The 12,914-nt window shown below is 40.2% G+C and overlaps 1 protein-coding gene across 4 annotated transcripts in view; it reads left to right on the top strand.

Moving 5' to 3' along the window:
* LOC126412144 (exosome complex component RRP43-like) overlaps positions 1 to 12,914 on the top strand; it is a 153,375-nt gene that overhangs the window by 16,426 nt on the left and 124,035 nt on the right. For 2 of the 4 annotated variants that reach the window (XM_050081599.1, XM_050081598.1), the window contains exon 3: positions 8,479 to 11,094. The exons of the other annotated variants lie outside the window; for them this stretch is intronic. In XM_050081599.1, the coding sequence (XP_049937556.1) occupies positions 8,525 to 10,768 (2,244 nt within the window). In that variant the 5' untranslated portion in view covers positions 8,479 to 8,524 and the 3' untranslated portion in view covers positions 10,769 to 11,094. Of the gene's footprint in view, positions 1 to 8,478; positions 11,095 to 12,914 lie in introns of those variants that run through there. 4 annotated transcript variants of the gene reach the window in all.

The following is a 12,914-nucleotide window of genomic DNA, read 5'->3' as shown; positions in this document are numbered from 1 at the left end:
TATTATGGTATTCAAACCAGTCTTGTTTTTAGAATTTGATGTTTGTTAATGTGTACAACTTAATTTTATAAAACTCGTAACTTTGTAAAATGTAAAAAAGATAGTTACACATTCCACATGGCATTTGCACAACATATCAGTGATGTTGAATGAACTAGTTTACACCTTGTTAACATAATTAATTTGTGTATGTGGTTGCCTATTGCTGCTTCACAGATACTGAATTTTCTGTATATTTCAGGTCTGGAACATACAAAGGAAAAGTAAAAATAGATATAGATTTACAAAATTTAAATGTGTATGGTTATATGTTGGTGTACGCGTTATATTTCAGATAAGTCAGTAATTCAAATTTCAGTATTGCAAAATGACTTGATTTTCTTATTATTCACTTCATAATGAAACTCCACGTACAAAAGAAACTCCACATACAAAAGATGGTGGTCAAGTGGCTACATAAGGATGAAGTTGAATAACTGTAAATAATATAGCTCAAAAGAAAACTGAAACACTAGAAATCGCCCTATAATCTAGGAGAGCCACAAGAAGGAACCACATGTGTAAAAATGCTCTAATACCTTCTTGATGTAAAAAAAAATTTCCAACGACCAAATCATTTTGCTGAATTTCAAAGATTTTTGACTTTTAGGGTCAGTTAAACCAAACTATAACTGAACTTTTAAAACATTCTTAAAAACCACTTAAAGTTCATGTATCAGACAGCTGTTGAATAATACATACGTTAAAAAGGACAATACTATGAAAAGGACAGAGTGCTACTTACACTGTGTGATCAAAAGTATCCTGACACCCCCGAAAACATAACTTTCATATTAGGTGCATAGTGCTGCCACCTACTGCCAGGTACTCCATATCAGCGACCTCAGTAGTCATTAGACATCGTGAGAGAGCAGAATGGGGTGCTCCACGAAACTCATGGCCTTCGAACGTGGTCAGGTGATTGGGAGTCACTTGTGCCATACGTCAGTACACGAGATTTCCACATCCATAAACATACGTAGGTCCACTGCTTGTGATGCGATAGTGAAGTGCAAGTGTGAAGGGACACGTACAGCACCAAAGCATACAGGCTGACCTCGTCTGTTAACTGACAGAGACTGTCGACAGTTGAGGAGGGTTGTAATGTGTAATAAGAAGACATCAGTCCAGACAATCACACAGGAATTCTAGACTGTGTAAGGATCCACTGCAAGTACTATGACAGGCGGGAGGTGAGAAAACTTGAATTTCATGGTCGAGCAGCTGCTCATAAGCCATACATCACGACGGTAAATGCCAAACCTCGCCTCACTTGGTGTAAGGAGCATAAACATTAGATGATTGAACAGTGGAAAATCCTTGTTTTGAGTGACAAATCACGGTACACTAAGTGGTTATCCAACGGCAGGGTGTGGGTATGGCAAATGCCCGGTGAACGTCATCTGCCAGCGTGTGTAATGCCAACAGTAAAACTCAGAAGCAATGGTTTATGATGTGGTAGTGTTTTTCATGGAGAGGGCTTGTACCCCTTGTTGTTTTGCGTGGCACTATTACAGCACAGGCCTACATTGATGTTTTAAGCACCTTCTTGCTTCCCACTGTTGAAGAGCAATTCGGGGATGGCAATTGCGTCTTTCGATACGATCGAGCACCTGTTCATAATGCACGGCCTATGGCGGCATGGATACACGACAATAACATCCCTGTAATGGACTGGCTTGCACAGATTCTTGACCTGAATCCGGGATGTTTTGGAACACCGACTTTGTGCCAGGCCTCACCAACCGTCATTGATACCTCTCCTCAGTGCAGCATTCCGTGAAGAATGGGCTGCCATTCTCCAAGAAACCTTCCAGCACCTGATTGATCATATGCCTGCGAGAGTGGAAGCTGTCATCAAGGCTAAGGCTCGGCCAAAACCATATCGAATTCCAGAAATACCGATGGAGGGCGCCACGAACTTGTAAGTCATTTTCAGACAGGTATCTGGATACTTTTGATCACACAGTGTATCTTATATAGGAGACGTTGAGTTGCTGACAAACACAATGAAAATACTGCTATACATTTGAGCTTTCGACAGCACATAACCACTGTCTCTGGCTGCTGTGGCCGAGCTGCATCATAATTGAACCTGACAAGAGCAGCAGCCTGATGTGGGTGTGAGGGTAAGGAGTCAGTGTGGGGCAGGGGGAAGACGGATACCGGGGTAGGGATGGGGGAATATGCAGTTCTACTTGTGGGAGCATTCAGTGATGTGCTGGGGAAAGGGTAGGGCTGTTAGGTACAGTCGAGAGATATAGTGGTTCGGGGGAGGGGGGGGGGGGAGGAGCGGAAAACAAGAGAAGTAGAGAAAGACTAGGGGATGTGTTGGCATAATAGATGGCTGTGTTGTGCTGGATGGGGGCAAGGAAGGGGACAGGGAGGTGGAGAGCTGGGACTAGTGAAAGTTGAGGCCAGGAGGTTACGTGAATGTAGGATATATTGCAGGGAGAGTTCCCACCTGTCCAGTTAAGAAAAACTGGTGTTGTAGGATGGATCCAGATGGTGCACACTGCGAAGAGATCATCGACATTAAGGACATTGTTGGGCAACATGTTCACCAGTTGCGTGATCCAGCTGTCTCTTGGCCAGTTGTTAGTGGCCATTCAAGCGGACAGAGGGCTTGTTAGTTGTCATGTTGCTGTAGAAAGCAGCACAGTGGTTGCAGCTTAATTTATAGATCACATGACTGCTTTCACAGGTAGTCTTGCCTTTGGTAGAATAGGTTATGTTTGTAACTGGCCTGGAGTAGGTGATGGTGGGAAGATGTATGGGACAGGTATTGCATGTAAGTCTATTGCAGGGATATGGACCATTAGGCAAGGGGTTGGGAGCAGGGGTGGAGTAGGGATGGAAAGGACTGTGAAGGTTTGGTGCACTGTGGAACACCACCCTTGGAGGGGTGGGAAGGATAATGGTTAGGATATTTCTCACTTCAGGGCATGGCAAGAGGTAATCGAAACCCTGGCAAAAAACGTGATTAGTTGCTCCAGTCCTCGATTGTACTGAGTCACGAGGGGCGTGCTTCTTTGTGGCCAGACAGAGGGTAGGTGACTGGAGAGACAAGGCATGGTTGATCTCTTTCTGCACGAGATTTGGAGGGTAATTCATTCTGAGAGACCCTTTCTATATTTCAAGAGGGAATGCTCGTCACTACAGATACAATGGCCATGGGTAACTAGGCTGTATGGAAGGGACTTCTTGGTATGGAATAGGTGACAGCTGTCGAAGCTTAGATGTTGCTGGTGGTTGGTAGGTTTGATATAGATGAGGCGCTAATGTTGCTATCCTTCAGATGGTGAACATCGAGGAAGGTGTCTTGTTGGGGTGAGGAGGACCAGATGCAGCATATGGGAGAGAAGGTGTTGAGATTCTGGAGGAATGTGGACAGGATATTCTCACCCTGGGTCCAGAACCAGATGATGTCATCAGTGAATCTGAACCAGTTGAGGGTTTGGGGTTCTGGCTGACGAGGAAGAATTCGTGTGGATGGCTCGTGAATAGGTTGCCATAGGATGGTGCCTGTGGATACACATTGTTGTGCCACAGATTTTTTTGTCAGTCATGCTTTTAAATGAGAAGTAATTGTGAATAAGGATATGATTGGTCATGGTGACTAGGTAGGAGGTTGCAGGTTCATAGTCAGATGGACATTGAGAAAGGCAGTGTTCAGAAGTGTGAAGGCCATGAGTGTAGGGGAAGTTCATGTGGAAGGAAATGACACCAACAGTGACAAGCTGGGCACCATGTGGTAAGAAATAGTTGATGTCTGATATATACAGGTAATAGGCTGAAAGTGTTAGTCATGAAAGCAGAAGGTCTCTCTGTGGGGGTACAGTAAGTGGCCACAATAGGGCATCCTGGGTGGTTGAGTGTATGAACTTTAAGGAAGCAGTAGAGGGCAGGAGTGCAGGAAGAGGTGTGTGCGTGCGTGCGTGCGTGTGTGTGTGTGTGTGTGTGTGTGTGTGTGTGTGGAGGAGGGGGATGGGTTTCTTGGATGGGTGTAAGGATTTGAAGAGGGATTAGATTCTCTTGCCAGTTGGCAGATTCCCTACACTAGATGATCCCTGTGGTTCAAAACTAAGGTGGTGGATTCTAGTTGGTTTCTACCTACCTTATACCAAAATAAATCTTCCTTGCCTTGTCTCCCCCAGTTACCTAACCATCTCCCACATACCTACCATCCAGCCACAAAGGAGCACTTTCCTTGTGATTCAGTACCATCCAGGACTGGAGCAACTAATCACATTATTTGCCAGGCTTTCAACTTCCTCTTGTCATACCCTGAAATAAGGAATACCCTACCCATTATCCTTCCCGCCCCTCCCAGAGTGGTGTTCCACAGATCAAACTTACTCAATATCCTTGCCTATCCCTACTCCACACCTGCTCCCACCCCTTGCCCCCAAGGTTCAGAACTCTGCAATAGACCTAGATGCAAAACCTGTCCCATACAGCCTCCCACCACCACCTACTCCAGTCTGGTCACAGGCATCTGCTATCCCATCAAAGGCAGGACTACCTGTGAAAACAGTTATGTGATCTACAATTAAGCTGCAACCATTTTGCTGCTTTCTACATGGTCATGACAACTAACAACCTGTCTGTCCACATGAATGGCCACAAACTGTGGTGAGTTGCTGAACATGCTGCCCAACACATTGTGCTTAATGTTGGTGACTGCTTCACACCATTGGCATCCCTCCTACCAACACCAGGTTTTCTGAATTGCACAGATGGGAACTCTCCCTGCAATATATCCTACATTTTCGTAATCCTACTACCCTCAACCTTCTCCACTCTCTGTCCTCCACATTTCTATCCCTTTCCCCGCTACCCCAACTCCAGCACAGCACAACCTTCTATTCCACCAACACACCCACTAGTTCTTTTCTCGTTCTCTTCTTCTCCTCATTTCTGCTCTGCCTCCATCCACCCATCCCCTTCTCAAATTACCCAGCTACACCAAGCACCCCTACTCTGTCCACACCATGTCCCATGCATGCTTCCACAAGCACATTCCCTTACCCCTATCCTGCTATCCCTCCTTCTCCCCACTTCGTGCCTCCCCCTTATCCCCATCACCCACGCCTAATTCTTGCACCAATCAGACACAATTGTGACACAGTATGGGCACAGTGGCCAGAGACAGTGTTCATGTGTGTGTGTTTCCTACTGCAGAAGAAGGCCTTTGGTCGAAATGTTAAATGGATACCAGTCCTTTTGTTGTGCCCGTCTGACACTCAATGTCTCGGCTATGTGGGGAGTGGCAGTCTATCCTTCTCTTATTGTTGTTGGTAGAATACCCTGGACTATACACTAAAAATGGGCGGATTCTGTAAGTCGATGTGCTGTCTTATGGTAAGTTGGTGGTTCTTATCTGTATTTAGAACTGTTACTTTCTTTAGAGATGCTTTTGTATATTTAAAATAGTATTGTTGCATGTATAGGTTGAGTTAAACCTATGTTCTGAAATAGTTTTTTAAATTATGCCCAAGGCACTCTTGGTCCTGCGCATCTATGGTGTGTTGAAAATAATTCTTCTCTTACAAGAATAATTAATAAAATTGTTGCTACCTTGTTTTTTGGCGCTCTTGCAGGTTTTGCAACATATTAGGCCCCCCTACTTTCTATTACATTCCCCCACCCCTCACCCCCACCTCCTTAAAAATAGTTGGGGGTTTGGAAGGAAGGAGTGTTTTGATTGTATTGGAAACTTAGCGACATTGCCAACATGTCGTTACAGTGATGGCTGGTCACCGTTTGGTCCTTATTCTGGATATGTACTAATATAGGGCCTTTAACATAACAAGTGTGGGTAAGTGCTGGTTTACAAAGTTCAGTGATATCAGGTTCGATCCATGCCCAGCCTTGTGATTTTTTCTGACATTTGTTTCTTTCAACACTGCCAATGATTTTTGTAAGTAAAAAAAAAAGTGCCAAATTGTAACATTGTTCTAAGTTTACATTAAATTTTTAGGGCTTCTATAACTGACCAAATAGTTAGCGCAAAAATCCGAGGAAGGCAATAGTGTATTAAAATCAATCTTTGGGTGATATCAGTTTTACATTTATCATTCCAAAAGATCATAAGCATGAGTTGCAAACTATGTGCCTGTGTTCTTAATTGTTTCTTGACTGAACACGATTGGTCCTTCCAGTCAATACATCTTATACCTGGTTTATAATGGTGCATCCAGGACACGTATCATGTCATAATTCTCTTGAGAAAAGGATCAGCACCAGATACATAATGATCCAAGCCGTTTTGAGATATTGTCTGCTGTGCACAGTTGTCTTCGGGCAGTTACCATTGTGCCTGTCAGTTGTACTTGTTCTTAGTACCAAGACCATCATTAATGATATTTTATGCAGATTTGTGAACTATTATGAACAAGGCCATGCCTGTTGGCATGGATTTGCTGGACAGCCTCCTGTTTCAGTGTAGTGACTCACATGCATGCTGGTCTGTATTTTACTGTTCATCCATCATTTGTCTTCATTTTGTGGCCGTTTCACCCATTCATATGCCATATCTTTACTTGTGTTTTCTTTACTGATTTTTCATTCTGCATTGTATTTCACAGAGTTATTTAATGATTAAACCCCCACATTATCAAAAGTGAAACTGATGGTTTGTATATACCCTGCCTACTTTTCCATAAAACAGTTGAACTTGAATTTCTGTTAATATTTTCATTAATAATCATAATTTTGTCCTTTTATTATTATTAATAATAATAAAAAACTGTGAATAACAGTCCTCAACCCAAAGAGAGTAAGTGAACAGTATATAACTGTTTTTCGTGCTATCAAGCTAACTTATTTCAAATGTATATAAGGAATAGAACATTGTACACTAGATGTAAACCAAAGGAGGTAGTGCATTTATTAAGACACTGACCTCCTCTTTGAGAGGATGGAGGTTCATGCTCCATTAGGCATCCTGATTTGTGGTTTTTCCTAAGTCATTTCAGTCGGATGCTGAGAGCATTCCTTCAGTAACACTGTGGCTGACCAACTTTCCTATAGTCATTAAACACACATTTATACGTTTGTGTCTGTATATATAACATGTTTTTCCTTGTGTTATGCTGATAAATCTATATTATTGTTTAGTGTCCTAAGACAAAGCTATTATTGTATATGAAAAGTCCAGCTTGAACACTCCACTGTTAGTTATGTTTCTGTTGGATGTGGTATGGTTTGCCTTCCTCACACCTTAGAAGTTGGCCAGACAATTATAGGGAGACCTAAAATTTAACATGTACTCTGAATCATGTGCCCTTCGTATTATTCACCGAAGCAAGTAAGTGTATATGTGAAAGTGGTGATGTGTGACAGGAAAAGTCCTATGGCTGACTAGGGACCAGACCTCAGACGTTTGTTCTTTTAGCCTTGCACTTACTCATCAAACTACCACAAAAAAGGTAGGCCACCTTATCAAAGAATGATGCAAATCTTGCAAACATGAATGAAAGATTGTTTGACATCTCAAGCTTTGATATGCAGTTTAGTTGTCTGGAGATGGAGAGTTGTTAGGAAATGAAAGAAGGTATGGAAAAGTCACAACTGAAGTTGAAATGTACCTACAGAAGGAGTTTTGAAGATGATTGTACTGCCACCATTTCTTTCGTACTCAGTTATTTTTGCTCCTGTTTCTCTTACCCTGAGTTGTAAATGATCATTTATCTTTGTCTTAAAAAGAATCCACTAGATCCATGGTGAGATTCAGGTGTGGTGTTTGTTATGATGGTGGTTTACATCACCATCCAGATTTAGATTTTCCATGGTTTCCCTTAAATTACTGTAGCCAAATGCCAGGATGGTTCCTTTGCAAAGATGTGGCTGATTACCTTCCTTAATCTGAGCATGTGCTCAGTCTCTAATGGCCTCATCAGCAGCAGCACATTAAACTCTAATCACTCTTCTTTCCTTCCAACACATCCTCCGTCTGTCTCGCCAGTAAGGTGACTTTGAGTTCACTAGTTGTTTGAAATATTCAGCAGGCTTTTGGTAGTTTAGTACTATTCTCTCATTGTTTCAATTTTTTGTGAGAATAGTCATTTTTTTTTATTTTTTATTTTTTTTTTTTTTTGTGCTAACTGTATTTTTTGTGCTTTGTGTGCTAGAGATGAAGTTTTATAATGACTTGCTACCCATGCAGTAGCTGTACTATTTGATATATAGAGCTTAAATTTTTCCACTTAGACATTTCAGAAAGTTATGTATGTACATGGCGTGTGACAGTTGTGTGTATATTTATTTGTATTTCTTCTGTAATTTGAACTTTTGTATATTCACTTATGCATGCAGTTTTTAATCCTTGTAGCAGTTCAATTCAACACTCAATGTTCATATAATTTTTAGCCATCTGCTAAGGAATGAATATGAAGCAGAGGAGTGTAGTGCTTATTAAATTTTTGATTTTTTCAGGGGATTCAGCTATGTATTTACAACTCATTGAACTAAAAATCTAATTATGTATCACAGAAGAAAAAGGAGCAGGCAACGAAGCCTATCTCCTGCATTTTCTTTTTGTGGAGCTGCATCTTCCACATTTGATGCTTCTCCATCCCTGGGAGTTGGTATAAAGGCTACAAAATGTGGTATGTTACAAGAGTTATCAACAAGAAAGTTTCCTTTCACCGATGCTGCAGTAGCCGATGTCACGTGCACCTTACCAAGCAGTCAAGAAAGTGTTAATAATGAAAACAAGCGAACTCCACCCCTAAAAAACTGTAATGGAGATACTTCATTCACCTTGGGCGAGAATGAATGTGTGTCATCCAGATCCTGGAAGAAGTCTGTGGTTAGGAAACGGTGTCATTCTTTAAGTTGCGTACATGAAAACATGACTCTAGTGCCTCAAGAGATAGACATAATGGAAGACATGTGTCAAAAACAAGGTGCAGTGTATAGCTTTAAGAAAGAACATTTGTTGAATTGCTTCACTCATAGTGCTCTTTTAGCACACCATGATATACCTCAGTTTTCTTTGACAACTGGTTCAGATGATAAATTGATTACAAGGTGGGATGCGTTTTCTGATTTTCCGCCTGACAATGAAACAGTACTTACTAAAGACCATGGTGATACTGCCACACCTAAAAAAACTCAGAGTGCAATAAATAATGTTACTCCTAAAAAGCCAAACACACGAAAGTCTTTTAAAGCTGAACTGGGTTCACATGATGTTGACCATGTGCAGGAAACTGCTCAGGTACCTTCAGGGTCATCCAGAAAGAGAAAATCACAAAGAAACTCTTTTGTTAACAACACTGTTAATTCAGTAGACAAGGATCAGATAAAGTCTCGTAGAAATTATTCAAAGAAAAAGAAAAAAGTTGTTAATTTAGAAGTTGATGCTTCAGGTGTACTGAAAAAGAAATATGAAGTGGAAAAAGTAATTGACCATTGTACGAGCAAAAATAAACGTTATTTTTATGTCAAATGGAAAGGTTGGAGTCATTGTTATAACACATGGGAACCAGAAGAGCACTTAAATACTTGTGAATCTGTTATTAAAACTTATATTCAGTTTTTAAGGGAGAGAATTTGCTCAGGGAATTTATTTTCAACTCAAGAAGCTAAAGATTTGCAAGAAAAACTTGTTACTGTAACAAAGTATGAACTTGAGAAATTGATGAAGTTATATGTGAAAGTCAATGGTATACCTTACACAGTTTGTAGTGAGGAGGAAGTTGTTCATAAGATGAAGATGGTGTTCAGGCCATCAAAAGAAAAAAAGGGAGAGAAAAATATTTTAAAAGTAAAAAATGACATTCTTGTTCGTACATACGACATTTACCGAATGGTTCAGCTTGATGCACTGAAAACATGGGAGAAAGAGCTTAATGCTAAAGCTACAGAAAAGGCTAAAATATTTGTTGAGAATGATGTTGATCTAGAAGGACCTCCTTCAAATTTTACATATATTAATGATTACATACCTGGTAAAGGTGTTGTTATTCCAGATGACCCACCAATTGGTTGCACATGTGGTTCTAAGTGTGATAGACATTCAAAAGAATGTTGTGGTCAGCAGTCTGGAAGCATTTTTGCTTATTCGCATAAACATTTATTGGTTGCAGATGTTGGGGTACCCATATATGAATGCAATAAGCGATGTAAGTGCACCCAAGATTGTCCTAATCGTGTTGTTCAGAAAGGACGAAAAATAGACTTGAGTATTTTTCGAACCTCAACAGGCTGTGGCTGGGGAGTAAAAACATTACAGCGTATAAGGAAAGGTTCCTTTATTTGTGAATATGTTGGGGAAGTAATAGAAACTAAAGAGGCTGAAAAAAGAGGCAAAATATATGATGCAGAGGGCAGGACATACTTGTTTGATTTAGATTTCAATGTTGATGCTTGTCCATATACTGTTGATGCAGCTGCATATGGGAATGTCTCTCATTTTATTAATCATTCATGTGACCCAAATGTGGCTGTTTATGCTGTATGGGTAAACTGTTTGGACCCCAATCTCCCCAAGTTAGCTTTATTTGCAAAAAATGATATAGAAGTTGGAGATGAGTTGACATTTGACTACATGCATAATAATTTGAGCATCCAGGACGATGCAAACAGTACAGCTAACAGAGTGGTGTCTTCTCCACGATCACGTCTCTTGTTGCCAAATGCAGATGATTCCACAGATCTAACATCTTACAAAACACCATGTAAGTGTGGTGCTAAGCAGTGTAAGAGATACCTTTTCTGAACATAAACTGAGTTTAGGAGCCATGATTCTGTGCCTGAAGAGTTATGTACATATGGTGTATGTTGAGGGGATCATGGAAAATTAATAATAGTTTTGTTAAATTGTTATATTGTAATGTATTAAATATGTATTTCATTTGAGCAATACACTTTTTATTGTACGAGGGGTCACATTGATTAATTTATCAATTAACTGCCGTTATTTGTTTTAGAAAAGATGTCTTTCATGCCTTTTATGATTGAGAGATACTGAGGTTTGATAGACTTTTTGATAGATTTTTGTGGCTTCTGGGGTATGAACTTTTATAAATAAAATATTTAAAAGTATACCTTTCAGTGTATTCATTTTGAACCACACATCACCTTATTTTATGTGTCATAGACTCTTGTTACTTTTTTGAAACGTGCAACAATTGCTACTTCAAAATATTATAGTCATTACCTTCAAATAATCATGTGAAGTAGTTCATCACTTTTTCTTGTTGCACGTTTCGAATTGTTTAGTTTCACTTGCCATTGTCTATTTGTATGCTCCTGATAGTAATTAGTTGTGGACACTATATTGATCTCTCTCTCTCTCTCTCTCTCTCTCTCTCTCTCTCTATCTATCTATCTTTTCATTTCATCTTGTTGAAATTTTACCGTCATATGGGATATACCCACTTAGCTACACATAATGGCTAACATATCTGATAAAAGTATCTGACATTACCCAGTGATCAGATCACACTAACTATTCTTGATGTACAGAGAGAAGATCCAGTCTTAAGATATTTTCTAATTAAATGACAGAATGTTTGCAAGTACATTTCAAAAGCTCCTTTTTCTCCTCCCTTCTCTCCAGTTATCCCAAAATCCCCACTTTTTGCCCATATTTGATTTTACAGATATACTAAACTTCAACAAATTTTGTTGCATCCTTTGCCTCGGAGTGTTACTCGTAGAAACTGCTTGTTATAAGTAAGTAACACTGTTCAGGAGACAAAATTTCAAGTGCTGCTGGTAAACCTAAAAGCTGAAATAACTTTCTAGCTTTTGGAACTATTAGTTACTTCCTCAGGTAGGAGAAAATGATAGATTGGGGAAGGTTGGAAAGGAGTAGTAGTTAGCTCAGACCTGAAGCTCAGAGGGACCAAGCTTTTGTGAGGCCTAAGTTAGACAAAGATAAGAGAAAGAGGAATTGGAGAGAAAGTAGGAGACAAACACATGTTTAAGTGAATTCATATATTTCTCATCCTTCTTGATAACAAACTCAATCATAGTAGGGTTCAGATACTAGATTGTTGTGGTTCCTTCCTCAAGATCAGAGCTATTTTCTTCTCTTACTGTTCCCCATCTAACTTCATATTCTTCCATGTAAGTGTAATGTCAAACTAACACTTCTCTTCCTCCATTAATAACAAAAGTCAGCTGCAGACAGCATAATTGAATTGAGAATGTAATGCTGTGTGCAGTGAGGAACTAATAGCAAATGCCATCCAAGTTGCAGACAAATAACTATAAAGTAAATGGAACATATTACAACGAGAGAGAATATGAAACATCTGGGTTTGTCATTTTATTTGCTGCAATCTTTAACTGAAATTTAAATTGATTTTTAATTTACAGCTACATCTACATCTATATACATACTCCGCAATCCACCATATGGTGCGTGGTGGAGGGTACCTCGTACCACAACTAGCATCTTCTCTCCCTGTTCCACTCCCAAACAGAACGAGGGAAAAATGACTGCCTATATGCCTCTGTACGAGCCCTAATCTCTCTCATCTAATCTTTGTGGTCTTTCCGCGAAATGTAAGTTGGCGGCAGTAAAATTTTACTGCAGTCAGCCTCAAATGCTGGTTCTTTAAATTTCCTCAGTAGCGGTTCACGAAAAGAACGCATCCTTTCCTCTAGAGACTCCCACCCGAGTTCCTGAACCATTTCCGTAACACTCGCGTGATGATCAAACCTACCAGTAACAAATCTAGCAGCCTGCCTCTGAATTGCTTCTATGTCCTCCCTCAATTCGACCTGATAGGGATCCCAAACGCACGAGCAGTTCTCAAGAATAGGTCATATTAGTGTCTTATAAGCAGTCTCCTTTTCAGATGAACCACGTCTTCCCAAAATTCATCCGCCTTCCCCACAACTGCCGTTACATG

Source organism: Schistocerca serialis, chromosome 7, assembly GCF_023864345.2.
Source record: "Schistocerca serialis cubense isolate TAMUIC-IGC-003099 chromosome 7, iqSchSeri2.2, whole genome shotgun sequence".
Classification (NCBI taxonomy): domain Eukaryota; kingdom Metazoa; phylum Arthropoda; class Insecta; order Orthoptera; family Acrididae; genus Schistocerca; species Schistocerca serialis.
This window is presented reverse-complemented; position numbering and strand designations above follow the sequence as displayed.